The 27,304-nt window shown below is 37.7% G+C and overlaps 1 protein-coding gene across 1 annotated transcript in view; it reads right to left on the bottom strand.

The window, feature by feature from the left end:
• The window catches only part of LOC141517668 (spermatogenesis-associated protein 4-like), a 31,851-nt gene extending 11,162 nt beyond the window's left edge, over window positions 1-20,689 (bottom strand). The window contains exons 1-4 of the mRNA XM_074228934.1: window positions 20,443-20,689; window positions 18,158-18,287; window positions 16,577-16,695; window positions 16,247-16,467 (exon numbers count right to left, since the gene is read on the bottom strand). Coding sequence (XP_074085035.1) covers window positions 16,247-16,467; window positions 16,577-16,695; window positions 18,158-18,287; window positions 20,443-20,633 — 661 coding nt within the window. The 5' untranslated portion in view covers window positions 20,634-20,689. The remainder of the gene's footprint in view (window positions 1-16,246; window positions 16,468-16,576; window positions 16,696-18,157; window positions 18,288-20,442) is intronic.
• Window positions 20,690-27,304: the final 6,615 nt, after the last annotated feature.

Here is a 27,304-nt window from a genome sequence, read left to right as displayed (position 1 = left end):
CCAAAGTTTGCAAAGAGGTCAAAGAAGGATGAGGACTGGGAAAGTTATTATTTTTGGCAATTTAAAGATCATTAGTAATTTTGGAGAGAAGAGCTTCAAAAGAACAAGAAGTAAGAAGCCCGATGATAGATATGATGAAAGAAAGTCAGAAAGAAATAAGTGGAAGCACCCTATTTCCCCATGTACGAGATGCATCCTTTTCCAAAATATTTGAGGTCTAAAAACTGGGAGTGCCTTCTACAGTAGTTGTAGATCTTTTTACTTGCATTTCCCGTTTTTTCGTGCTTATTGTTTTTGTGCTCATTGTTTCACATTTGTTACTGGTATATTAAGTCATATTTTGCCACAGTCTTCAAAGTGATTCAGTTTGTATAAATGAATGGAAATTGTGCGGCTGAATGTCAGTTTTGTCCTCTTTTAACTGAGAAAACAATCCAAGACTGGCTATGTGAAAAAGAAAACCTCCTGAAAATGTCCCAGCAGAAGAAGACCATGAGAAGCAAGTCAGCAAAATGGTCTGATTTAGAGAGGGAATTAAGATATGGATTGAAGAACAAATGGCAATTGGAATTCCTGTTTCCACAAAGAAGGTTCAGCATGAATCAAGAAGAATTACTGATGAAAAAGAAGTGACCTATTTCAAAGGAGGGCAAGATTGGTGCTTCAGGTTCATGAAACAGAATGGACTAAACATGTGTCCATGCACCAGACTTGCCCAGAAGATGCCTTGAAAGCTATGAGAAGGTTCTTGAATTTTATGATGAATAAATTTCAATAACTTTATGTAATACATTTTTTTCAAATTTCAGGCCCTAAAATTAAAGTGTGTCTTACACATGGGGAAATATGGTAAGTAAGAATGGGTAGATCAATAAATGAATAGATGAATTTTAAGGATGGGGAGACATAAGTATGTTTGTAGGCAGTACGGAAACAGTCAGTAGATGGGAAGCAATAAAAGTGAGAATGGGAATGATAATGGGGAATTCTGCTTGAGAAGATGAGATGGAATGAAATCACTTGTATATGTAGAATTTGTATTGGTATGAAAAAAGACACCTCTTCAGGTAGAGAGAGGAGCAAAGGAGAAGACAGTTACAGAAGGTTTTTGAGTGATATGAAATGAGAAACAGGGGAGATGAGGGAGCTCTTAAAAATGACCTCAATTTTTTTCAGTGAAATATGAGGTCAGGTTCTCACTTAGAAAGTGAGAAGAAGGGCAAGTTGTAGGAGTTTTGAGAAAAGGTTTCAAAAGGCCCCTAAATGGGGTGGGCTAAAAGGGGAGGGCTAAAAAGAAGGGCTAAAAGTCTAATTGTGATTATACAGCATAAAATTATAGTGGACAAGGTTAGCATCTTTATTCAGAAGCACATGATTAGGAACAAAAGCAAAAGATGATGGGAATAATGCAAGGCTGGGTTTTGGAAGGCAAGATCTTCAATAGGATAAAGATAAAAAGTGATTCAGAAAACTGTAGAATTGAACTGGCTCACCAAGAAGTTAAGATAGGAAGAGAGTAGTTAGTGCAAGCATATGATGGTCTGGGAACGAATTGAGGGAATTTTGGAATTGAATGAGGATGAAAACAGAGTTTGGAACTTCAAAGCAAAGGAGAGATGGAATGACAACTGATTATGATTAGATATGGAATACTTGTGGGTGATATCTAGATCAAAGAAATGACAATGACTGTAAGTCTACTGTTGGGTAAGGTGGTGACATTGGGAAGTTAGGGTATTTGAAGTAGAATTGGCATGTATACTGAAGTTCCCAAGTATAAGTGAGGGCTGGAATTGGGGAGGAGAAAAACACACTGAACTCAATGAAAAAGGAAGAATGCCTATCAATGAAGATGAAATCAAAGCAATTATTAGAAGTTATTTTGCCCAATTCTGTTCCAGTAAAAATGACAATGTAAGTAAAATGAATGGTTATAAAAATGTAAATTGCCCAGATAAGCAGAAGACGAAATAAAATACCTCAATAACCATATTTTAGAAAAAGAAATTGAACAAGCCATCATCAGTGAGTCTCCTAAAGAAAAAAAAAACCCAAACCAAATAGATTTATAGATGAATTCTACCAGATATTTAGGGAACAATTAATCCCAATATTATATAAATTATATGAAAAATTAGTCAAGAAAGGAGTCCTACCCAATTTCTTTTGTGCCACAAATATAGTTTGGGGTGTTTTTTTTATTTTTAAGGGACAAAAAAAGGGATTTATTTAGGTATTGATGTGGTTAGCAGAAGTTAAGAAAGATTACAGACAGCTGAATCAGTTAGAGGTTATTAATCCAATAAGGGGATTAGCAGTAGCAGAATAGGTGAATACACAGCATAAAGAGAGGTATAGTGCCATGAGGTTATTTAGGGGATCTCACTCTCCCCAGAGCTGGTTGCCTTCCCAGAAGAAGATGAGTCATCAGGATATAAGCATAAGAAATGGTATAGGGCCAGAAGAGTTTATTTGGGTAATGACATTCCCCAAGAGCAGGAGAATTTCCCAAAGGAAGACAAGTCACAAACATAGTTTTGATACTTAATTAAGGAGAGTAAAAAAAATGGAGAAAGAAAATTATAGACCAATTTCCCTAACAAATATCAAGACAAAGTTTTTAATAAAACTATTAGCAAGGAGATCATAACAATATATCACAAAATCATATACTAGGATCAGGTGGGATTTATACCAGGAAAGTAAGGTTGGTTCAATATTAAGAAAACTATAAATATACTTGACTATATAAATATCAAAATTTATCTGTAAGAACAAAAGATCAAGAATATAAAGGGAATCAATTTTTAAAAATGTGAAGGAACACAGTCTATTAGTACTAGATTTTTGAACTACAATCTGGTATTGGCTAAGAAATAAGAGAGGTCAATCAGTGGAATACGTTAGGCATTCAATGCATAGTAGCAAATGACCATAGTAAACTAAAACTTGATAAATATAAAAATCCATGTTTGGGGGGCCAGAACTCAACATTTTATAAAAATTGCTAGGAAAACTGGAAAGCAGTCTGGCAGAAATCAGACTGTAAGCATAGACTAACACCTCATACCATACAAACAAAATAAGGTCAAAATGGATAAATGATTAAGACATAAGAATGATATCATAAGTAAATTAAGGGAGCATGGAAAAATGAACCTATCAGATCCATGGATAAGTTAAGAATTTATGACCAAACAAGAAACAGAGGATCATGAAAAGTAAAATGAGAAATTAAAATGCTTTTGCGCAAACAAAACAAATGCAACCAAAATTGGGGGGGGGAGAGGGATTTACAACAATTTTCTCTGATAAAGACCTCAATTCTCAAATATATAAGAAACTGAGCCAATTTGTAAAAGTATAAGCCATTCTCAATTGATAAATGATTAGTGATATGAACAGGAAACTTTCAGAAAAATAAATTCAAGATAAGAAAAAAAATGAAAATGCTCTAAATCACTCTTGATTAGAGGAAAAAATTAAAACAACTGAGATACCATCTTACACCTATAAGGTTAGATATTATAATAGAAAAGGAAAATGTCAAATGTTGATGGGATTTTAAAAAAAGTGAAACACTATTGCACTATTGGTGGAGTTGTTAACTAGTCCAACCATTCTGAAGAACAATTTGAAACTACACCCAATGAGCTCTAAAACTGTCTATATCCCTACCTTTTGACCCAATGATTCCACTACTAATTCTTTATCTCCCAAAAAATAAACAGGAAAAGAAATTATTTGTGCAAAAATATTTATAGTAGCTCTTTATGAAATTGAGGGGGAGTTCACCAATTATGGAATGACTGAACTAGTTGTGGTATATGAAGTAATGGAGTACTATTGTTTTATAAGAAGTGATGAGCAGGAAGATTTCAGAAAAACCTGGAAATGAATTGATGCAAATGAAGTGAAAGAACAAGAACATTGTATACAGTGACAGCAATATTGTAGGAATGATCAGCTGTGAAAGACTTAGCTTTTCTGATCAAGGCAATTCCAAAGGACTTATGATGAAAAATACAGGTAAAATAATAGAGAACTGATTAACTCTGAGTATAGATTAAAGTACTTTTTTCCACTTTATTTTGTGTGTGTGTTTTCTTTTGCCATATGTCTAATATGGAAATATGTTTTTCATGATTTCATATGTTGATATCATATTGCTTGCCTTTTCAAGAGGTGAGGAGGGGCAAGAGGGATACACTTTGGAGTTCAAAATTTTAAAAAAAATAAATGTTGATTTAAAAAATGTCATTGAGAAACATTTAATAAAAAAAGAAAAATTGTTTTTTAAAGGCAGGAAAATATCCTAGGGTTCTATAGACAACAGAATCTTTACTGGGTGATAAGTATGGATCTCCTAAAAGGAGAGGAGTTTACTTAGTGATGGTGGTAGAAGAACTTGTAAATGACAATGGAAACAAGAAGTGATCCAATAATTCACCCACCTCCACCAGTGAGTTGAGGGGTATGAGTGAAAATACAAGCAGATGTCAGTGACTACTAGAAGAAAGAGCAAGAAAGGACATGGTCCAGTATGAAATCTAGTTTGTTACCTACGGAACAAACGACTCCAGAGAGAAGAGTAGAAGGGGTGAGTAACTTTACAGTGAATGGTTGGAGTGGGGTTGAGTTAAAGGGGATGGCAATCAGTCAGTAGGAAACTGAGAATGGTGTTTGGACAATGACAATCAGGACAGTTCAGTATTACAAGAGGCAGAGAGAAGCATGTTTATCTTTAATTAATTAGTTCAAGTAGATTATCACTATCCATATAGGTTTGGCCATGGTATCAGGCAGCTATTTGTGACTGAAAAAGTGGTGGGAATGCAGGTTCTATAGAGCTATAGGCTGCTGGAAAGAGTACTTACCTATAGTGCAATGAAAGAATTCTGGTAAGCCATTTATGGAGTTGCATCAGCTACATTACACTATCACTTAAAACTTGAAAACTTCTCTTAAAACTGAGAAATCTTAAAATGACTTTCAAAAATCAAAAGACAGACTTACAATCAAGAATGACCTACCCTGAAACACTAGTCCTACAGGAAAATCCTACAGAGAAAAAAAAATAGATCTTTAATGGAAGAGAACTTTTAAGATTTTATAACAAAAAAGACAACAGGACCCTTGATTTATAAAGCCAAAAGTCTAGGAAAAAACTGAAAAAAAATAAATTTTGGGGTGGGGCAATTGGAAGGAGCTATATGATGACATAGCACTAACATTCTAATGGGGGTGAAGAACAAATATTCCTTCAAATCTTAAAAATCTTTAATGCATGCTTAAGGAGATAAATAAGAACAAAAATTCTGCAGATGTACTGTTTCAGTTTTGAGGACTTTTGTGGGGGGAAAGAGAAGAGAGATTAAAGGCAAAAGGAGAGAATGGGGGTTGGAACTTGATATTTCTCATAAGTAAAGTGCAAGAAGACTATACAAATATGAAGGAAGGGTTGGAAGAACAGCGATTAGATGAAGTTCATTTGTATCTAAAACAAAGGATTGAACACATTCCCACACATACAGAATTTGGCTTAGAAATATATCAAACAATGACCAAGCAAGAAATAGAATACATTATAAACTGCAAAATGGGATGATTTTGACTGTTAAATTAAAAAAGTCTTTGCAGTAATAAAACCAATGCTGCCAAAATTAGAAGAAAAACAGAAAGCTGCAAAACAATTTTCACAGCCAGGGGTCCTAATAAAGGTCTCATTTCTAAAATAAATAAGAGAATTACATCACATTTATAATGTTACAAGTCATTCCCCAAATGATAAATGGTCAAAGGCTATGAACACACAGTTTTCAAATGAAGAAATTAAAGCTATATGTAATCATGAAAAAATGTTCCAAATCATTACTGATTAGAGAAATGTAAATTAAAACAATTATGAGATTTCACCTCACACCTGTATTGGATGGGCTAAGATGACAAAAAGGGAAAACAATCAATGTTGAAGAGGTTGTAGGAGGATTGGACATTAATGCATTGTTGGTGGAGTCATGAACTGATCTAACCATTCTGGAGAACAATATGGAACTATGCCCAAAAAGCAATAAAACTGATCATACCCTTTAACCCACCCATACCTGACTCCTATCCAGAAGGAATGATAAAAAAATGGGAAAAATCTCAAATGTTACAAAATATTCATAGCAGTTCTTTTTTGTAGGTAAAGAATTGGGGATTGAGGGGATGCCCATCGATTGGGGAAGTGGCTAAATAAGTTATAGTTACATTAACAGCATGAAATATTATTGTTCTATAACAAACCATAAATGATCGGACTCTAGAGAAGTATACAATGAATTAAAGGAACTGATGCTGAGTGAAGGGAGCAGAACCAAGAGAACATTGTACACATTAACAACCAATGCTGTGAGTTGATCAGCCATGATGGATGGAGCTTCTCTCAGCAGTTCAGAGAGTTAGGAAAATTTCAGGAGATCTGCTCTGGTCAATGCTATCTCCATCCAGGGAAAGAAAAACAAACACAATGAAAAAATCCTATAGAATCTGAATGAACATTATATTCACTTTTTAAAATTTTCTCTTATGTATTTCTTTCTTATCTCCTGTTTTTCTTTCTTTTCCCTTAATCCTAAACACAAATGTGTCTGTACAATATTTACCAGACTGTTCACCACTGTGGGGATGGGGGTGGGAAGGGGGGTTGATAGGAAATTATGCAACTTAAAAATATGCACATACATGTGGAGGAATATTGAAAAACTTTCATAGCATGTAATTGGAAAAATAAAATATCAATTAAAAAAAGAAATATGTCGGGGCAGCTAGGTGGTGCAGTGGATAAAGCACCAGCTCTGGAGTCAGGAGTACCTGGGTTCAAATCTGGTCTCAGACACTTAATAATTACCTAGCTGTGTAGCCTTGGGCAAGCCACTTAACCCCATTTGCCTTGCAAAAAAAAACCCACCAAAAGAAAAAAGAAATATGTCAAACAACAAGGAAAAAAATAGAGATAGGGAAGAGAGAAGATACTACTAGGGAAGGAGTAGCGGCAAGCAAATATATTTACTGATCCTGAAGGTGGAAGTAAAAAGGGGAAAAAGAAAACAACTAAAGTCTAAGGGAATATTTTAGATTGTCTTTTTTTTTCTTTTTACTAGGCAATGGGGAGGGGGAGGGTTAAGTAACTTGTCCAAAGTGATACAACTAATAAGTATTAAGTGTTTGAGGCTGGATTCAGAGCCAGTGCTCTTATCCACTAGACCACCTAACTTCCTCATAGATTGCCTCTTAAGACAATTGGGGAATGACTGAACAAATTATAGAAAATAAATGTAATGGAATATTATTTTTGCTTTAAGAAATTACCAATGAAATTATTTCAGAGACTCTTTGATAGTATGAACTTTGGAGTAAAGCAATCAAAAGAGATGAACAACCTATACAAAGACAGCAATATTGAAAAGTAAAATGACTCTAAAGACTTATGAACTGATCAATGCAATGACCATGGACACAAGCACAGAAAGAGATGTATGAATTCATTTGTGTGACTGAGGTTGTTTATTATACAGTTTTCCACTCCCGTTTTTTTTTTTCTTTCATTTGGTTTTTTGGAGGGGAAGGGAAATTAACAATACTGAGCCAAAAAAGTACAGAGACATTAAAATATTTCTAAAATGAATACAGTAGAAGTTCAGAGAGAAAAACAGTTTTGAAAGTAATGTGCAGAATTTGACATTTTTATTTTAAAAAGCAAATGATATGAAGATTTAGAGAATACTCTTTTTGGAAGGGGTATTCTGCCCCATTTAAATAAATATCATTGTTTTGGGGGTTGTTTAAATTTATTAAGGAAAAAATCTCTTTTAAAAAAAGACCTTCATTTGATACCACCATCCTCTCAAGTTGTCATATTAATAGCTCTCTTCCTTTCATAAACTCCTTGAAAGGGCAATCTCTACTTCTCCCTCCACTCTCTTACCTCCAATTCATTTCTAAACCTCTTACAATTCAGTTTTCATTTCCCTACTAGTAGTCTCCAACTATTCTAAGGTTGCAAATGATCTCTTTATTGCTAAAGTTAATAGGTTTATAGTCTGCATCCTTTCTGATCACTCTCCTATTATAGTACTGTTGACCACTCCCTTTCTAAACATTCATCTAACCTTGGTATTTTTAGGTATTCTTCTATCATTCCCTTCTTATACATCTGACCAGCCTTTCTCAGTCTCCTTAGCAACAGTCATTAATTAATGAAGTATTGTGCTTCTCATGACCATCTCATCAACAACACTGTCTTCCATTTGCCTAAATGGAATAAAATTTTGACTAAGTCACTGTAAAAAGAAGAGACTGACAAGATGTGAGTAATGAAGGCAATGTGTGGTGCAGAGTGTTGGACTGATCATAGACTTATCCTTTCCAAACTAAATATTCAGATTCAAAAAAAGCAGTGGTCCCAAGGCATACAACTTAATATCAGCAGATTAGAGTACTTCTTTGAGTGTAAAAAGTTTATAGCTAACTTGAAAGAAAAAGTTGAGTCATCATATGTTTGTCAACAGTAAAGTAGAAAAGGAGTAAAAAGCTTTTAGAGATTTGGTGTACAGCAATGTAATCTACTCAACTGGGCCAGGACATTCAAAAGCATCAAGCTTGTTTTGATGACGATGAAGGGGAAATTCAGAAGCTGCTAAACAAAAATTATTCTACAAAGCTTACCAGTCAGGATAGTCTGTCTAACTCTGAGAAGGCAGTGTTTAAATCAATCAAAAGTAAAGAGCAGATAAAGCTTAGAGAGATGCTCGATTCCCTGTTTAGTAAGAAAGCCAGGGTTTTATACTGATAGTAACAATCCAAAGTGCTTTTATGATGCCCCAAAGGCTATTTGTGGGCAAAAGATGTATGGCAAGATCCTGGAGAGATGGATTGAACATTTCCAGAGTCTATTTATTTGTTTGTTTATTTATCTGAGGTTTTTGCAAGGAAATGGGGTTAAGTGGCTTGCCCAAGGCCACACAGGTAATTATTAAGTGTCTGAAGCTGGATTTGAACTAGGTACTTCTGACTCTAGGGCCAGTGAGTGCTCTATCCACTGCACCACCTAGCTGCCCCACTTTCTAGAATCTTTTTGAGAGATCATCATCAGTCAATTTTGAAGCCAATTACTATATATCTCAGGTTGAAGTCAATGTCTCACTAGCTGAATTTCTATCAGAAGAATACATTTTGAATTCTATTAGGCTCCTTTTTTTGTGACAAAGTGCCTGGTGTTGATTCTATCCTGGTTGAAATCATACAAGGACTAATGAAATTCTTCCAGTTTATATGGCAAGAGAAAGTTATCCACCAGTAGTTCAAAGATGTCTGCATTGTCCATCTCTAAAAAAAAAAAGGAACTACTGTCTTTTGAAATTTCAGAGCAGTCTCATTCTCTTAATACTTGCTAGCAAGATTCTGACTAGAGTCCCCTCTTAATCAGCTAATCTTTCACCTGGAAGATAGTTATCTACCTGAGTTAGTTTGATTTCAGAAAGGAACAGTTAATATAGTGTTCGCTGCTTGACAACTCAAGGAGAAATGCCTGGAGCAGACAGAGATCTATATACAAAATCTATCAGTTTGATCAAGGCTTTTAAATGGTCAGTTGTGAGGGCTTATGGAATTCAAGGCAGAATTTGGTTGCCCAGAGTTCATCAGTATTGAATGTCAGTTTTTTGATGGCATGCTTATATGGATTCTGGATGATGGAATCAAGCAAGGTTGCATACTTGTTCTCATGCTTGTTAGCATAATGTGTTCAGCAATGTTGTCAACAAGGCTAAAAATGGTATCAGGGTCAGCTACTGTATTGACGGTAAATTATTGACGGCAAAGAGTAGAGGGAGACTGGGTTTGTGACTTTTTATTTGCAGATGATTATGAAATGCAACAAAATATGGATCAATTTTCTGCTGCTGGTGCTAATTATGGCCTGAAAATTAACCCCAAAAGACCATAGGTTTTTCATAGCCAGCACACTACCATCCATACTTGGAACCATAGTTTATACCAAATGGTCAAATTGTAAATACTTTGGATAAGCTCACTGCCAAGGTAACAGTTCCATGTACCGGTGGTATTGTGCTGACTGTGGAAAACTTCTGGTCTTTTGACTTGTCAGGCTAAAATTAGCATTAGCAGCAGAGAATCGATAGATATTTTGTTTGCATTTCATCCTCAGAGGCTGAATTGAGTACACAATCATCTGCAAATAAAAAAGTCATGAACCCACTCTTCCTTTACTTTATAGAGTGCTGGTCTTGGAGACAGGAAGACAGGAATTCAAATCCAGATTCAAGACACTTGACATTTACTAGTTATGTGACCTTAAGCAAATCACTTAACCCTGATTGCCTCACCTTCAGGATCATCTACAGATGTCCTGATCCTTATCTGACCACTGGAATTCAGATAGCTCTGGAAGAGAAAGCGAGGCTGGTGAGTGGGTACAGAACCCCCCTCACTCAAATCCAATTCATGTGCTTGTCATGGCATCCCTCCCTGATGTTAAGGTCTTCTTTGAGAATGAAGGACAGAAAGAATTATTCAAAAAATCCATCAGTCATACTTTCCAGAGATATGGACATAGATGATAAAGTTGATGCATACAATGCCAGAGCTAGTTCAGTATTTGGGAGACTCTAAGAAAAATGTGGGAGAGGGGGCAGCTAGGTGAAACAGTGGACCTGGAGTCAGAGTACCTGAGTTCAAATCCTACCTCTGACACTAAATAATTACCTAGCTGTGTGGCCTTGGGCAAGTCACTTAACCCCATTTGCCTTGCAAAAACCTAAAAAAAAATGTGGGAGAGCAGAGGTATTAGAATTGCCTGCCAAACTGATCTACATAGTATTGACCTCATTGTTGTATGTCTGGACAATATATCAATGCAATTCCTGAAAACTGAATTGGTTCTATTTGAATTGTTTTAAGAAGATTCTGAAAATCACCTGGCAGAATAAGGTAACAGCACTGAGGTTCTTTTTTGAGCTGAATTGCTAAGCATTCAAACTCTATTGCAGAGAATGCAACTCAGTTGGGCTGACCACATTATTTGAATGTCAAACATATGTTTGCATAAAAAATTATTTTACAAGACAAGTACTTGCATGAAAGTCTGAAGTGATACAAGGGTATTCTCAAAGTCTGTCTCAAAAACTTTGGAACATTGTGAAACGCTGGAGACATTGGCACAGGAACACCCAATGTGTGCCTGCATCAAAGCAAAATTGCAATAGCTCAAGAGAAACATGAGATGTGAAAATTTAGAACCATCTCCACTCCCAATGTTCATATGAGCTATTTTTGCCTCATAGAGGCCCAACAGAGCCTTCTGATTGCATATTGGTTTATCAATCACACTTGTAAGAGAACCTGTTGGGGTTTTGTGTTTTTTTTTTTGGTTTTTTTTTTTTTGCTTTAAGAGAATGAGATATAGGGGCAGCTAGGTGGCATAGTTGATAAAGCACCAGCCCTGGAGTCAGGAGTACCTGGGTTCAAATCCAGTCTCAGACACTTAATAATTACCTAGCTGTGTGGCCTTGGGTAAGCCATTTAACCCCATTTGCCTTGCAAAAGCCTAAAAAAAAAAGAGAGAGAGAGAATTAGATGTCAACATGAAAACCTTTTGTTTCATGTAGGTTAAGAATTTAATGTTTAAATTTTAAAGAAGCAAAATCACAGATTTCTTCCCCCATGTTAAATGCAGATTCATTCTGCAATCAAATGTATAAGAGATTGGGAGGTATATCTTAATGCAAGATACCCTTTCCAATAATACTGTATAAATGTGAGGGGCTTTGGAAAATGATTAGGAAATTAAAAATTATGTAACCCTAATTAGATAATTTATCAATGAGTAAGATGTTTAAGAGTGTTATCAGACATGTGATCTACTTTTGGAAATATAAACCATTTTATTGTAATGTAGTCAAACCTGGAAATAATTGATTGCTTTGTAGGTATAATGAGGGAAATTATCAAAGATCATGACTCTCTGGGTTCCATGAAATTTTAAATGATGTGTCGGACCCTGCTCTAGATCTATAGGTCCAGGTATAAATGTAATAATAGAAAGATTGTTTTGTGAAATCTAGTTCATAATGTGTTACATTTACTACTGATTTATTAAATTTTAGAGACCCTTAAGATATTCTAATGGGTTGAATTCTGAAAAGTAATAATTTGCATTTCATACATGGCTAATAATTAAATAGGTTTATTACAGAGAATTATTTGCATAAGAACTTGCCAATTATTTATATATATATATATATATACATATATATAAGTTGGAATTTTTGTGACTTTATGTGTGTGTGTGTATATATATATATATATATATATATATATCTACATATAGATGTATATATTTCTATTTATAATCTGAAAGTTGTGGTTGTTTGCTTTGAAGTAAAGGCACCTGAGCAACATGGGAAAGAAAATAATAATTTGTGATTTTTTTTCTGTGACAATCTGGCTAATTGTTATGTGAGAATTCTTAAAATAATCTCCTAGCCAAAGGAGGTGTTTATTGTAATAGAGCAGGCTATCCAAGAGGCCTCTCCAGGAATAAAACAGATATTATTTCACACAAAGGGATGTGGGTCTGCAGAATAGAAGTTAGTGCCACTAGGAGGATAGACCTTCTTGTTGAATTATGAAACACAGTTGTGAAGAAGTTGGTTTTTTTGGTATGTCAAGGAATACTCCAGATGCTGGGGGAACTTGACTGCTTTTTGAATGTTCAGAAAGTAATTTATTTAATGTATTCTGATGACAGGAACACTCAGAGTAGATACAGTTGATATGTGTGTAGGGAAGGGGGCTGATTGTGTCCCCCCATCCAGATTAGAATTAGCATTTAGTCCTTGTGAAGTCGATTTACTTGGAGATCTAATCATATGGAATTACTATTTTAGATCATGGGACTTTTAATTGGCTTTTGTTTTGTGTCTGACATCAGGTATGATTAGCAAAGGAAGTGCTGTTGAGTCAATGCTCTCTTGAAGTCTGGAAACCCAAAGGAGGTTTGGACACTACATAGGAGACAGGTGAATTGGGAGAAAAAGCCAAAGGGGTGGCTTTTCAATGCAACCTGAGGTTGGACCCTTTTGATTTGACTTGCCCAAATGTGACATCTGAATAATGTCTCACTGGATAAATCAAAAATTTGACTTAAGGCATTTGACTATCCACATGACCTCTGCCTGGAAACTGACACTCAAAATTATACCTACAAAGGAATGTTCCTTTGATGTCCTGGATCTTTAAAGTAAATCACTAAAAGTCAATCTGATATAGAAATTTTAGGTCAAGTGAAGGTTAATAGCTAGATACACCAGCAGGTGTTAACCTCTGCTGTTAGCTATATGTTTTGAAAAGAATTAAGATTCTTTGATTTGATTTGATGCTAGGGAAAGAATATTTAAGTAAGAAGAATAAAGAATGTTATATAATCTCAACATACACTTCTGTGCAGTGGCAGTTTCAAGTTCTACTTTGAGAAGGGAATGTAAGTCAGTTTAGTATATCAGAAGAATCACCTATAGTTTAGTTAAGAAACATTTTTGGGAAGAAAGAGGAATTTATTTTAGTTAAGTATGCTTGAGTTATTTTAATGAAGAGCAAGAGATTAAGACTATTTGTATGTCATTTGCTGGAAATTCTTTGTATGAAGATGGTCATCTAATGTAAATGTTATAAGCTCAAGTTAACTTGATAATTCTCAACATATTCACTTGTGAACAGTTATGGGAGTTGTATTTTTGTTAAAGTATGTTTATCATTTGTGACAGTGAGACAAAATGTGAATTTTAATAGCTTTAGAATTTTATGGTCTAATGATGGAAATATGAGTCTATCTGATAAGATGTTGTGTAAAAAAAGCCACAGGGCGGCTAGGTGGCATAGTGGATAAAGCACTGGCCCTGAAGTCAGGAGTACCTGGGTTCAAATCTGGTCTCAGACACTTAATAATTACCTAGCTGGGTGGCCTTGGGCAAGCCACTTAACCCTGTTTGCCTTGCAAAAACCTTAAAAAAAAAAAGTTCCTTTACCAGAAGAGGAGCTCAACAAGTCATCTGAATTGGAGATTGGAATGGACTCTGCAGATACAGAAAGATATTGAATGTCTCCAGGAGAAAAGAGAGAGAAACTGGATGAGTTCATCTTTCCCCATTGTGTCTATGTGTGTGAATGGGTTGTTTGGTCAGGGTTCTAAGAAGAAGATGAGTCCCAAGTGGACCGGAAGAGAGAAAGAATAGAACCTGAGAGGGTATCAAAGATAGTGTGAGAGGATTTCAGATGCCAAATAAATATATGTATATAAAAGGAGGGATTGAATCAAATATTCCCTCTTAAGAGTTAATATTCCTAGTGAAGTGCTCTCAGGTTAAAATCATTAAAACAAAGGCAGACTATTACTCTTAGACTATTCTTAGAAGAGGGAGAGAGACCATGGATTCCAAGCCAGGCACCCTCCCAACTCTGTTAGGGAAGGAAACAGTGGACTATTACCAGAGAGATCTTGCATTTTTTTTAATTAGTCACCTATTTGATGATAAAACTATCTTAACTGGGAAAACAAGTAGACTGTTTCCATGAGAAAAACCTTGCATTCCAATGAAGCTCATAAGACTACTCTTGTTTGATGATAATTAGACTGTTCCTAAACCTTGTGTTCCAAGACAAGTTACATTACTTCAATAAAATAGTTATAATCCTGAAGATTATTCTCACCATCTGGATGATGAGGTAATATTTTATGAAAACATTTCATTCTTTTCTTTGTTGCTGGGGTAGATTTTCACAAGTAGAATGTAACTCTGAAGACTAACCAATGAGTCAGCAGAGAGGGATGATAGGAAGGAAAAGGAAATCTTGTTAGGCCATGTAATCTTGCTTGACTGTCAAATCAGCACAGCTCCTTGATCTTCACTACTTTTGTGAGACTTGGAGTGTGCCCTTTTCTCGAGAAAAGCCAAAATAAACTTTTTTTTTTGCTCAGAGGAGTCTATAGTTTTTAAGTGGATTTTTATTTTTATCCCCTCTACCCTGAACCTTGACCCCAACATAATGGTGTAATTTTGTACTGCTTCTAGAACAAAAGACAACAACCAATACCAAAATATTTTTTTAAAAGAAAAAGAACCTATATATACAAATATATTTCCAGAAACTATTTTTGTGGTGGTAAAGAATTGGAAATTGAGGGGCTATCCATCAACTGGGGAATGACTGAAGATATGATTGTGATGGAAGGTACAATGATGGGTAGCAGCTTATTCTCAGAAAGATCTGGAAAGCCTTAAGTGAACTGATGCAAAGTGAAAGGAACAGAATCACAAGAGACCATTGTACACACTAATTGTTCAATGATCAATTGTGATTGATTTAGCTATTCCAAGCAATATAAAGATCTAAGACAATTCCAAGGATTTACAATGAAAAATACTATCCACCTCCAGACAAAGAATCAATGGACTCTAAATGCAGATCAAAGAATGCTATATTTTTTACTTCCTGTATATTTCTTTTTTTGTGTTTTGTTTCATAACATGACTAATATGTATGATATATAAAACCTATATCAAATTGCTTGCCTTTCCAATGATGGAAGAGGGAGAAGGACATTGTAAAACTTGAAAGTTCAAGATTGAAAAAAAATTAAAATTAAAAACAGTTCAAAATGTTACACAGATTTTTCAAGTTGATTTTTATTCTGCAAAAGAAGGAGAAAGTTGTTGCAAAATTGCACTAAAATTCATGATGGGAGGATATCTATATCAATGCTGAGCTTTTATAGCAGTGAACAGTTTGGAATCATTAAAAGAATTACCTGAAGTCATAATACTGAAAACCATATTGTACAGTTGGAAGAATAATAAAGTAAATTTGAAGATAAAAGACCTATCATCCATATTTGTTTCAGAAAAAATACATATGTATACTTAAACACAAAATTTTATGTTACAATTAGTAAGTTTACTAAAATTTTGCTAACAAATGAGAAAAAAGTTAATTAAAATGATGGCGAGTCAAAGAAAAAAAAAGAGGAAATAGAGGCACGTCCTAGAGATGTAGGGATTACCAAGGACAAACTCAATTTTCTTGTGCATAATACAAGTTCAGCCCTCATTTCTTCTTTTAGGAGACCAGGTATGGAATGGTTCACAAAAAGGAGAAAGAAAAAAACTATTTTCAATAGAAAACTTACTTGGATGTTGTTTCCTACTTAATCTTCTGTGTAACATTTGTAAGAGACACAGAAAGTCAATTTTAAGTTGTTGGTTGAGTATGTTGGGATTGGTCAGTAATTCAGATAATCTAATGTTACTCTTGATAAATTTTGAAGCTGTTGTTTTGAGTGGCGGTGGTAAATTGACCTGGTAATTACAATCTGTGAAGTTCACATAGTTGTCTTCCATATTTTTAATTCTGAAAACAAAATGAAAATTCTGCTGTTGACACAAAACCTTGACAATGAAAAAATACATAAATCTTAGAAGATTTGTTTTAAAGTTTAACTGTCTAAATAATAACTCACTCTCGTTTTGTTAACAATGTGTAGATTTCTTGTATCAATATTTCTGCTACTCCAGGTTTACAATGAAGTGTCCCATGAATTAATTCTTTGGCTATTTTCAAATGTTTTTTGGAAAAAAACTTTAATAATAAAAAAACAAAAAATTCAGCTGTCAATTAGAGATTTTAATAGGAAAGAGATATATATTATACTTTCATTTTTCTATTAATATACTTAAATTTCTCCCACATGTATATCTTTCAATTAATTTACTTCTTTACAACTGAAAAGCACAGTAATTATTTCAATGGAATCAAATATATCCATACTACTATTATTACCACTACTATTACTACTACTACTACAACTACTACAACTATTACTACTACTACTACTACTACTAGCAATAACAATAATAGTAAAAAATAATAATAGCTAACATTTATACAGATTTTATGTTCCAGACATGGTGCTAGATGATTTACAATGATGATCTCATTTGGTCTTCACAACTGTGGCAGGTAGGGGCTATCATTATCCCCATTTTACAGATGAGGAAACAGGCAGAGAGATTAAGTGACTAGATCAGGGTCAAAGAGTCCGAGGCTGGATTTGACCTCGGGTCTTCTTGATTCCAGGTCCAGCATTCTTATCTACTATACCACCCAACTGTTCTCATATGTCACAGTAATGCATGCTTAGATTATAAATATAATAAAGATCCAAGTTAGCAAACTATTATAAAATATATATATATATATATACATATGTATATATATATATATGTATATATATATATATATATATATATATATAAAACTAAAGGTTCTTAGGCAGGATCTGGCATTTCAGTGTAATTGATTTCCTTTGTAATCTTATGGGTTTTATTTTATATCTTTAACTTTTTTTTTGAGAAAGTGTCCATAGGTTTCACCAGACTACCAAAAATATCAATAATATACAAATGGTTAAGAAGCCTGGCTCTTGAATCTTTGGTTTATTGTATATTTATATTAGGGCTTGTCTTAAAAAAAAATAATTGTTTCTTTTCAGCATTATAAACATCCATACTTAACCCCCTTACTGACAACATTGCTAATACAACCATTCCCAGATATTCTTACTACAAATGTAGTTTGCAGGCCAGCAGGATTTTAGAAAGGAATTTTCAGATTTTCTGGATTTTACAGAAATTCAAATGCCAGGAATTGCTTCTTCAACCGAAAATTTGTACGACTTTTCTGTACCCAAAAGAAGATGTAATTGAATAGTATATACAAAGAAATAAACAACAGCTCTGCCCTCTCTTGAAGTTTATTCTTTAAGACACCTTGGTTCTGTGCAAGGTTTCATAATTTATACTTTCCACTGGTTCCAAAAGAGAAGTAGTTACATGTAAGACTCAGGACAACCCATCATCACAGGTGGGGGAAAAAATCAAAACATATGTTCTCTGGACAGTTTGTTAAAAGGATCATTTTCCAAAATGAAAGTCAGCCATCAGGAAAATTCAAAGTCAAATGGGGAATTTATAACTAAAGACATTTTTTTAAAAATCCAGAAATCAGGGCTAAGTAAAATTATATGTGATTAATAACTTACCGTTTCCAGCTGTCCCCAATTAGCCAATTTGGATTTTATGGAATTTCCATTCTCAAAAGTTATGAGCTTAAGATCCAAAGGATAATAGATACTGAATATTTCTGCAATCAGGAAGCCATTTGAAAAGTCCCTGACCAGTAACAAGGAGAGCAAACAGAATGCTTTTATTTTAGTCTGCAATTGTATTATATTAACATCAATTAACACTCCTCTAAAAGGGATGGGACCCTGGCTTATATAAATGTTTCATGTCCTTCAGGGCCTAGCATAGTACTATACACCCAGAAGGCACCTAACATACCTCAGATATTAAGCATGGACCAGAAACCATAGTAATAGAGTTTTACAAAACCTTAAGTGGGAATCAGTTTGTTACACCTAGAATAATTAACTAGGATTCCAAAGCCAGTTCTGCCTCTTCAAAGCTATGAGACCTTGAGGAAATCACTAAACAATTCTGAGCCTCAAATTCCTTATTTATAAAAAATGAGAGTTGCACAAGATGATCTATAAGTTCCTCTCCATTTCTATGAATCTAAGAATAATTTTTTGGGAGCTAAATTCTATAAATTCCAGGAGACACTAATTTTATTATCTATATTATTTGATGTGTCATTATCTCAATGCATATTGGTTAATATTTGACTGAAAATTAAAATACTTTTCAGTACTCTTGAATAGGTTACTAATTATTGCTGGGAAAGAACTTGGAGAAAAGATAGGAGTAAGGCTAGGCAAGTATAATTTCTCCACTTTCATTTATCTCAAGGTAATCCTATTTTCACATTGGTTGACTGAAGCTAGAATACTGGGAGTATATCAGGATTTTAGATTGCCAGAACCTAAAATGGTTATAGAGTTGATGATTCATTCCTATACAATGGAACAGAATACAAGTGCCCTCAAGTACAATGTTGGAGCAGTAAGGTGGTGAAATGCTGGGCCTGGAGTCAGGACGACCCGAGTTAAAATTTGATCTCAGATGTCTAACTCTGGACAAGTCACTTATCCCTTTTTGCTTCAGTTTCATCTATAAAATGAGCTGGAGAAGGAAATGGTAAACCAGTATCTTTGTCAAGAAAATCTTAAATATGGCTGCAAAGAGTTGGGCATGACTGAAATAACTGAACAACAATAACAACATATGTTCAGTTCATATCAATTTAAGAAACATTTTAAAAGAACTATTTATTATTAATATCCAATAGTAATTTATTGGGTTTTTTACTTTTTTTTTTAATTTAAGGCGATAGGGTTAAGTGACTTGCCGAAGATCACATAGCTAGGTAATTATTAAGTATCCGAGGATGGATTTGAACTCAAGTTCTCCTGACTCCAGGGCCGGTGCTCTACTTCCCCTCCTAGCTGCCCCATAGTAATTTATTATTGTTAATAGAATTTATTAAGAATTAAGCTTTGGGCTATTACCTTTAATTTAAACAAACCTGTTATCTTATGTAATTTTGCTCTTATACTTTATGTTCCTTCCTTAAGGATATGATTTCTCTCTCATGACATTCGTCTTGGATCAGTGCACAGCATGGAAACGATGTCAAGACTGCTTTCTGTGGGGGTGGGGGGAGGGAAGCAGGTGAGCCGGAACTTCTAGGCCTCTTTAGGGCTAAATCGGGACAGTTAGGGAGGGGGCACTGGTCCTGGAGTCAGGAGTACCTGGGTTCAAATCCGGCCTCGGAGACTTAATAATTACCTAGCTGTGTGGCCTTGGGCAAGCCGCTTAACCCCATTGCCTTGCAAAAACCTTAAAAAAAGGTGCAAACTCGAGGGTGGGAAGGGGCCTGCAGCAGGAGGGGAGGGGAGGGGAGGAAACCAGGGAAGAATGCATCATTTCAAGGGTGTCTTCGGCCTCAGGTGGGTGAAGGCTCACCACGCCGAAGGGACCTGGAGGAACGCTTCCGGGGCAGCCCTTCCCGCCAAAGACGCCGCCGCTCCCAGGCCAGGTGGGCAAGGCACCCGGACCGTCAGCAAGCCTTTAAGGGCCGCAGCTCAATGAAGGGGCCGGCCTACCACGGAGGGGTAGGGGAACCAGGGGAAGCGCGCAGGCGCTCCGGGACCGGGAGTTCCGGGGCGGAGCCAAAAGGTGCGGGCGGAGAGCGCAGGCGCTAAGGGGAGGCAAGCCAGCGCGAAGGAGGGGCCGGCCATCAGGAAGTGAAGGCAGAACGCAGAACTGCGCAGGCGCAGGGCACGGGTGGGGCGGAAGCCGGTTGGTGCAGCGCAGGCCCGAAGGCGGAGCGCAGTCGGGGCCGCCTTCGTGGGCGCGCACCCACCTGTGGATGTTCTTGGGGAAGAAAGTGAGAGTCAGGCTTTGAAGCCAGCGCAACACGGCCGGGGGCAGGTGGCTCTTCTTCGGGGGACTCCAATACGGCTGGATTGTCTTTGGCCGCTTTGGAGGGACGGCGGGAGAGGCGGGTGGCCACGGCGGTGGGAGGAAGGCCGCGGGATGATCTGTGGCGGCCATGGCCGGTCCTGGCTGGCTTCCGCGGGCGCGGGCGCGGGCGCGGGGCGGGGGCGGGGCGGGGGCGCGGGGCGGGGCGGGGCTTCACGCGCCCTTCTCTCATTGGCGCAGGCGCAGCCCCGAAGGGGGCGTGATCTCGGAGAGGCCGCGGAAGTTCCTGGGCCGGACGCCTTGGGGGTGGGGCAGGAGGCTGCCCTCCCCCCACCTCCCGGGCGCCCTTTCCTCCTCTGTAAATTAAACGGGCTGGATCCCTCCCTCTAATCTTCCTTAACACATTTTTTTCCCTTTATAGCCATGAAGTTAAATGATTTAACCACGATTAAGTTTCTGAAACCGAATCTGAACTCAGGTCCTCCCAACTGCAGGACCATTGCTTCCTCCCTCCCCCTTAGAGTCTTTTTTTGTTTTATTTTTAGGTTTTTGCAAGGCAAATGAGGTTAAGTGGCTTGCCCAAGGCACACAGCTAGGTCATTATTAAGTGTCAGAGGTCAGGTTTCAACCCAGGTACTCCTGACTCCAGGGTGGGTGCTTTATCCACTGCGCCATCTAGCCACCCCCCCCTTAGAATTTTAATTCAATCCCCCCACCCCCCAAGGTGGCATCACAGGTTCCCTGTTTTGTGTGATACCTGCCCTGGGCATTCATCCTCCTGACACACCTCTAGATTTTACTTTACCTGGCATCCTTCTCCAGTTCACCTGAATGGGGTGTTTTGGAGGACTGGCACCTCCAGTATGAGAGCTGGCAGAGCCCTTTTTAGGGCTTTGGTATCTGAAAGATGATTAACTGTCTGTCAGAGACTGCAGAGAACTCAGGAAGAATAAGAATTGAGAAAATATTTGGAAATTAAAAGATAACTTAGAAACCAAAGTGCCACCTCTCCCTGGGACTCCAAGAAGTTGGAGCATACTCATTGGCCACATTGAGTGGACTAGGCCTCAAACCTGTTGGTGAATTAGGGGAATGTCTACCCCAAGCCTATGAAGACTTTCCTTTGTGCAACAGATGGATGGAGTAGGCACCATAAAGCACCTAGAGCTTAGGCATCAAGATGCCAAGGACATGCACAGACGATGGCCAGTCGGCCTGACTTGTTTTTCACTGGACTTGGATGACTCAGGAAGGGAGAGTGGGACTCTGTCCTAGGGCAACTCTGCCTCACTTTTATTCCCTTTTTTTTACTTGTAAAATAAAAAGTTTTATTTTATTTAATATTCTCATTTTGTACAAATAATGTTTTTTACATTAATAAAATATTCTTATTTAAGAGTAAATGAAATACCCCCTCCTCCATAAATATAGTCTTGCTTCAGCGAAAAAAGTAAAGGGGAGAGAAAGAAATTAAAATTAAAAAAAATAGTAATAATTGTAGGTATCGCCAGCTGGCGCAATGGAAGGAGCACCAGCCCTGGAGCCACAAGCACTCAAGCCCACATCCAGCCCCGTACACCCAACAATCACCCAGCCGTGTGATACGCAAGCCATCCAAATCCCACTGCCCTGCAAAAAACACCCCCCCCCAAAAAGACCCAAAATAAAATAAAATAGTAATAACAGTAGGGGTGGCTGGGTGGCAGACAGAGCATTGGCCCTTGAGCCAGGAGCACCCGGGTCCAAATCCGGCCTCAGACACTCAATGGATCACCCTGCTATGTGGCCCAAGGCAGGCCACCCAGCCCCATTTGCCCTGCACCCCCAAAAAATAATAATAATAAAAAATGTGCTTGAGTCTTTGTTCCAACACCAACAACTCTGTCTCTGTCGTGGGTGTATCACATTCTTTATGATAAGTCCATGGCAAAAGTTACTTCCATGTTTTTCCACCATTGCCATTGCTGATTGCAACTCCCTCCTGTATTTCTCCACTACCATATACTATATTTTCTCTCTCCTTTCACTCTGACTCTGCTGTAGGGTCGCTGAGTGGTACAGCAGACAGATCCCCAGCTCTGGGGCCAAGAGGGCTGGAGCCCCCATACCACCCCTTAGGCCCAGCATCCACATGGCCCTATGGTCCCGGACAGGCCATCCAATCCCAGCCCCTTGCAAGAAGTAAAAAAAAAAATGTGTTATATCTGACCACTCTCCCGCAATGATCCATCCTCTCCTCCATTCACATCCCCACCCCTTCTTCTCTCTCCCTCCCCCCCTTCTTACTCCAGATGTCTATACCCCATTAAGTATATTTGCTGTTTCCTCTCCTAGCCACCTCTGAAGAGAGTGAAGTTTCCCTCATTCCCCCTTGCCTTCCCCCATTCCATATCATTGCAATAGCTCATTGTAATAAAGAAAAATCTTATTATATGAAATATCTTGGCCTATTCCCCCTCTCCATTTTCGTTCTCCCATTACATTTCCCTTTTTTCTATTGACTCCATTTTTACACCATATCTTTATCTTCGAATTCTACTTTCTCCTGTGCTTCAACTATAAAAGCTCCCTCTACCTGCTCTATTAACTGAGAAGGCTCATATGAGTATTATCAATGTCATTTTTCTATACAGGAATACATACAGTTCATCCTCATTAAGTCCCTCATATTTTCCCCTTCTCCAATCTCTATTCTTCACCTGAGTCCTGTACCTGAAGATCAAACCTTCTGTTCAACTCTGGCCATTCCAACAGGAACATCTGAAATTCCCCTGGTTCATTGAAAGTCCATCTTTTTCCCTGGAAGAGAACATTCAGCCTTGCTGGGTAGTTGATTCTTGGTTGCATTCTAAGCTCTTTTGCCTTCTGGTATATTATATTCCAAACCCTACGAGCTTCCAATGTAGTTGCTGCTAAGTCCTGTGTGATCCTGACTGCAGCTCCACGATATTTGAACTGTGTCCTTCTGGCTGCTTGTAATATTTTCTCTTTGACTTGGGAGTTCTGGAACTTGGCTATAATATTCCTAGGGGTTGGTTTTTTGGGATCTCTTTCTCGGGGCGATTGGTGGATTCTCACCATTTCTATTTTGCCCTCTGCTTCTAGAATATCAGGGCAATTTTCCTGTAGTAATTCTTTGAAAATGATGTCAAGGCTCTTTTCCTGATCATGACTTTCAGGTATTCTAATAATTTTTAAGTTATCTTTTCTAAGTCTGTTTTCCATATCAGTTGTTTTTTCAATGAGATATTTCACATTTTCTTCTAATTTTTCATTTTTTTTTGGTTTTGAAGTATTGATTCCTGATTTCTAGTAAATTCATCAATCTCCCTGAATTCTATTCTTTTCTGAAGGATTTGTTCTCCTCAGAGAGTGTTCTTACCTCTTTTTCGATCTGGCCAATTTTGCTTTTTAATGCATTCTTCTCCATAACTTTTTGAACTGTTTTATCCATTTGACCTAAGCTGGTTTTTAGCATGCTATTTTCTTCAGCATTTTTTTGGATTTCCTTGACTAGGCTGCTGACTTCATTTTCATGTTTTTCCTGCATCTCTCTCATTTCTTTTCCCAGTTTTTCTTCTAACTTCCTCATTTGATTTTCAGTCTTTTTTGAGCACTGTCATAGCCTGAGCCCAACTTTTGTTTTTCTTGGAGTCTTTAGATGCAGGAGCTTGTGCTTCCTCATCTTCAGACTCAGTATTTTGATCCTTCTTGAGCTCATTTGCAAAATATTTCTCAATGGTGTTCCTCTTTTTTCTCTGCTTGTTCATTTTCCCAGCCTAAGCCTGGTTTTGGGGTGCTTCTTCACCTTTTGGGACACTCCTACAAGGGTCTCAGTGTGTGAGGTTCTGTCCTCCCTCCTGGTCTGTGAATGACCATATGCACCCCCCTCTGCCAATGGGGCTGAGGTGGAGGGGGCCCTGCTGTTCTATGGTGGGGCCTAGACTGCGATCAGGATCTGAATGTGTTCAGAGCCCCAGAGTCCTGTTCCAGGGGCAGAGGACAGAGCTCTGCAGTCTCTCTCTCTTCACTCCCCTCCCTAGGTTCAATGGGCTCATGCCCTGGGGGCTCCTGCTTACTGGCTCCAACTGCTTCTGTTGCTGGATCTGTGTGCCCTGAGGGCTGGGCTCCTCATGCTCGCTCTGGCAGAGGTCCACCGCTGTTCCCACAATTTGTGCCCAGTGCTCCCTGGGGTGTAGGTCAGGAAACTCCCCCGCTGCTGTAAGCCAGCTCCCAGTGCCCTGGGGCTGCCTCCAGCAGGCTGAAGTTCTTTTGCTCTGGCGGGCCACCCCTCTGGCCAGCCACCCCTCCGATCCTGGGGAGCAGAGCCTTTCTGCTCTTTTCCAGGTTACCTTGAGTAGGAGAACTGCTTCACTGTGTCCCTCTGTGGGTTCTGTCTCTCGAAAGTTTAGAGTCCTTAGTTTATGAGTTTTATCAGAGAGCGCCTAAGATGAGATCCTTTCTTGTCTCCATCTTCACTTTTATTCACTTTCAAGAGTATCATTGATTCTCTTCAATGAAAGACAAACAACAGCCCTGGATGGTCTTTGTCTCTAAGTCGGCTTCATTGTCTGCAGCCACTGGGGAGCTGACTGCTATTGGTATAAAATATCTAGATAGCAGATGAGGTTTTGAAACAAATCAGTACTGAAAGTCTTATCTCTTTGTCTTGATCTATGATGGGTGAAACTGTTTAAAGTTTGCTCATTTTCCCTTGCCATATTTAATAATTGTTGTTTCTGTGGCCTAAAGTCTGCAGAACATTTTGGACACAATTCATTTTTTTTCTTCAAAGCACAGCTCACATTCTCTCAAATCCCCACTTTTTCTTGAAATTATTTTGTATATACTTACTATGTGGAGAGACATCCCTTTGTAGGGCTATATTGATGGTAGACCCCCAGATAAGCCATTTAATCTCCATATCCTAGGTAATTCTCTAAAACAGAAACAGTACTACATTGATACAGGGAATTTGCTTACCTGGAATTTCCTTATACCAATGAAATCATCTGTCCAAGTCAGGTCAGTTAGAATTATTAACCTACCATTTATCAGCACTGTGGATACCAATAAACCCAAAAAACATTCCTTATTACCTTCAGGAAGCTCACATGCCAACGAAATGTATCCAAGATCATAAATGGAAAAAAAACTGATTAGGAAACATTACATACAAAAGGGATTTTTAACTTGGACCCCCCAAAAAATGGAACCTGGGAGGTAGAAGTGAGAAAAGAAATCCATGCTTGGGGGATAACTTGTGAAAATATCAAATGGTGGGAGGGTCTTATGCAAAGGATCAAAAAGTACATAGGAAAGGGGAGAAGTGAGGTGTAAAGCACATGATAGGAAGAAGCCAGATTTATGAGGGGCATTAAAAGTCAGGATTTTATGTTTCATCTTGAAAGTAATAGGATTCAGTGAAGTTTATTGAATGGCATGGGGTGGAAATGTGAGGTGGGGGGGGGAATGAAATGGTGAAATCTGTGCTTTAGGAAGATGAGCTTGACAACTAAATAGAAGATAGATTGCTCTCGGGGAAAAGACCCCAGATGGACCAACCAAAAACCTATTGTAATAGTCTAAGCATAAAATGAAAGCTTCAACCAGCATGATGATTTCAGAAAAGGGGCAAATGCTAGAGATGTTACAAAGGTTTTAAAAAAAAGCCTGACAACTGGTTGGATATAGGGAGTGAAAGGGAATGAGCTAAGGAAGGCATGTAGGTTGCAAGCCTGGGTGACTGAAAGTATATGGCACCCCTGGTAGTAATAGGGAAATTGGGAGGAGGGGAGGATTATTTCAACAGAGGAATGACAACAGTTTTAGATGTAGTGAGTTTAAGATATACATTTACAGACTTGTATATATGCATATATACACACACACCCTTGGGTATGGAGATACAACACAAGAGAAGTAACAGGAAGAGAATCAGGAAAAGAGTAGTCTCAAGAAAACCAACTCAAGGAGAAAGATGATTAACTGTCAGAGACTGCAGAGAACTCAAGAAGGATAAGAATTGAGAAAATATTTGGAAATTAAAAAACTTAGAAACCAAAGTGCCATGAGTTAAAACTCCCTTCTCAGGGAGTATTTTTTTTCCCTTAAGTCCAAAAAAGGAGAATAGACCTACTGAATTATCCCAGGAATGAAGTGAGAAAGGAACAAATAAGGTTTTGAAAAGGGAGTAGACATTGGCATGTTTATAGATAATAAACAGCCAGTAGATGGAGAATGATTGAGGATTTGAGCATAGAGATGGAGCAATCTCCTAGAGAAGAAACCTATACATAGAGCCATGTTATTTGAATGCCAATTGCATGCTTGCCAAAGGGCAAGTGTTCACATAGTAGTCAGAAAAGCAATGGAGGGAAACTGAACTTTGGAATTGACTGTGTGGCATGGGAAATACTGGCACAGGACTGCCCAGCTATTACCTGCCCTTATCAGAGAAGGTGCTGTGCTCTGAGCAAAGCAGAATGGAAGTAGCTCGAAACTCCAGAGGTGCAAATTTAGAGAATTCACCTCAAATGTTCATTGGACCTTTTGTACCCAAGCTCATACGGATCTGATTACAGTCATATACACTGTATCTTGACTAACATAGTGATGTCATTTTGGTTCTCCTTAAGAATGAAGGACAACCAATTAACCAATGTTATTTTAATATACCATAAATAGGTGCATAAAGGTATGCATAATTTAATATAGTCATGGTTCCTCAGAATGACTACCAATTCACAACTTCACTAACAGTGTGAATGTAAGCTCTTTTCAGGAAAAGATAATTGTAATCT

The sequence above is a fragment of the Macrotis lagotis genome, chromosome 3 (assembly GCF_037893015.1).
Source record: "Macrotis lagotis isolate mMagLag1 chromosome 3, bilby.v1.9.chrom.fasta, whole genome shotgun sequence".
NCBI lineage: Eukaryota > Metazoa > Chordata > Mammalia > Peramelemorphia > Peramelidae > Macrotis > Macrotis lagotis.
The sequence above is the reverse complement of the archived record's forward strand: the minus strand, read 5'-3'. Positions and strand labels throughout refer to the sequence as shown.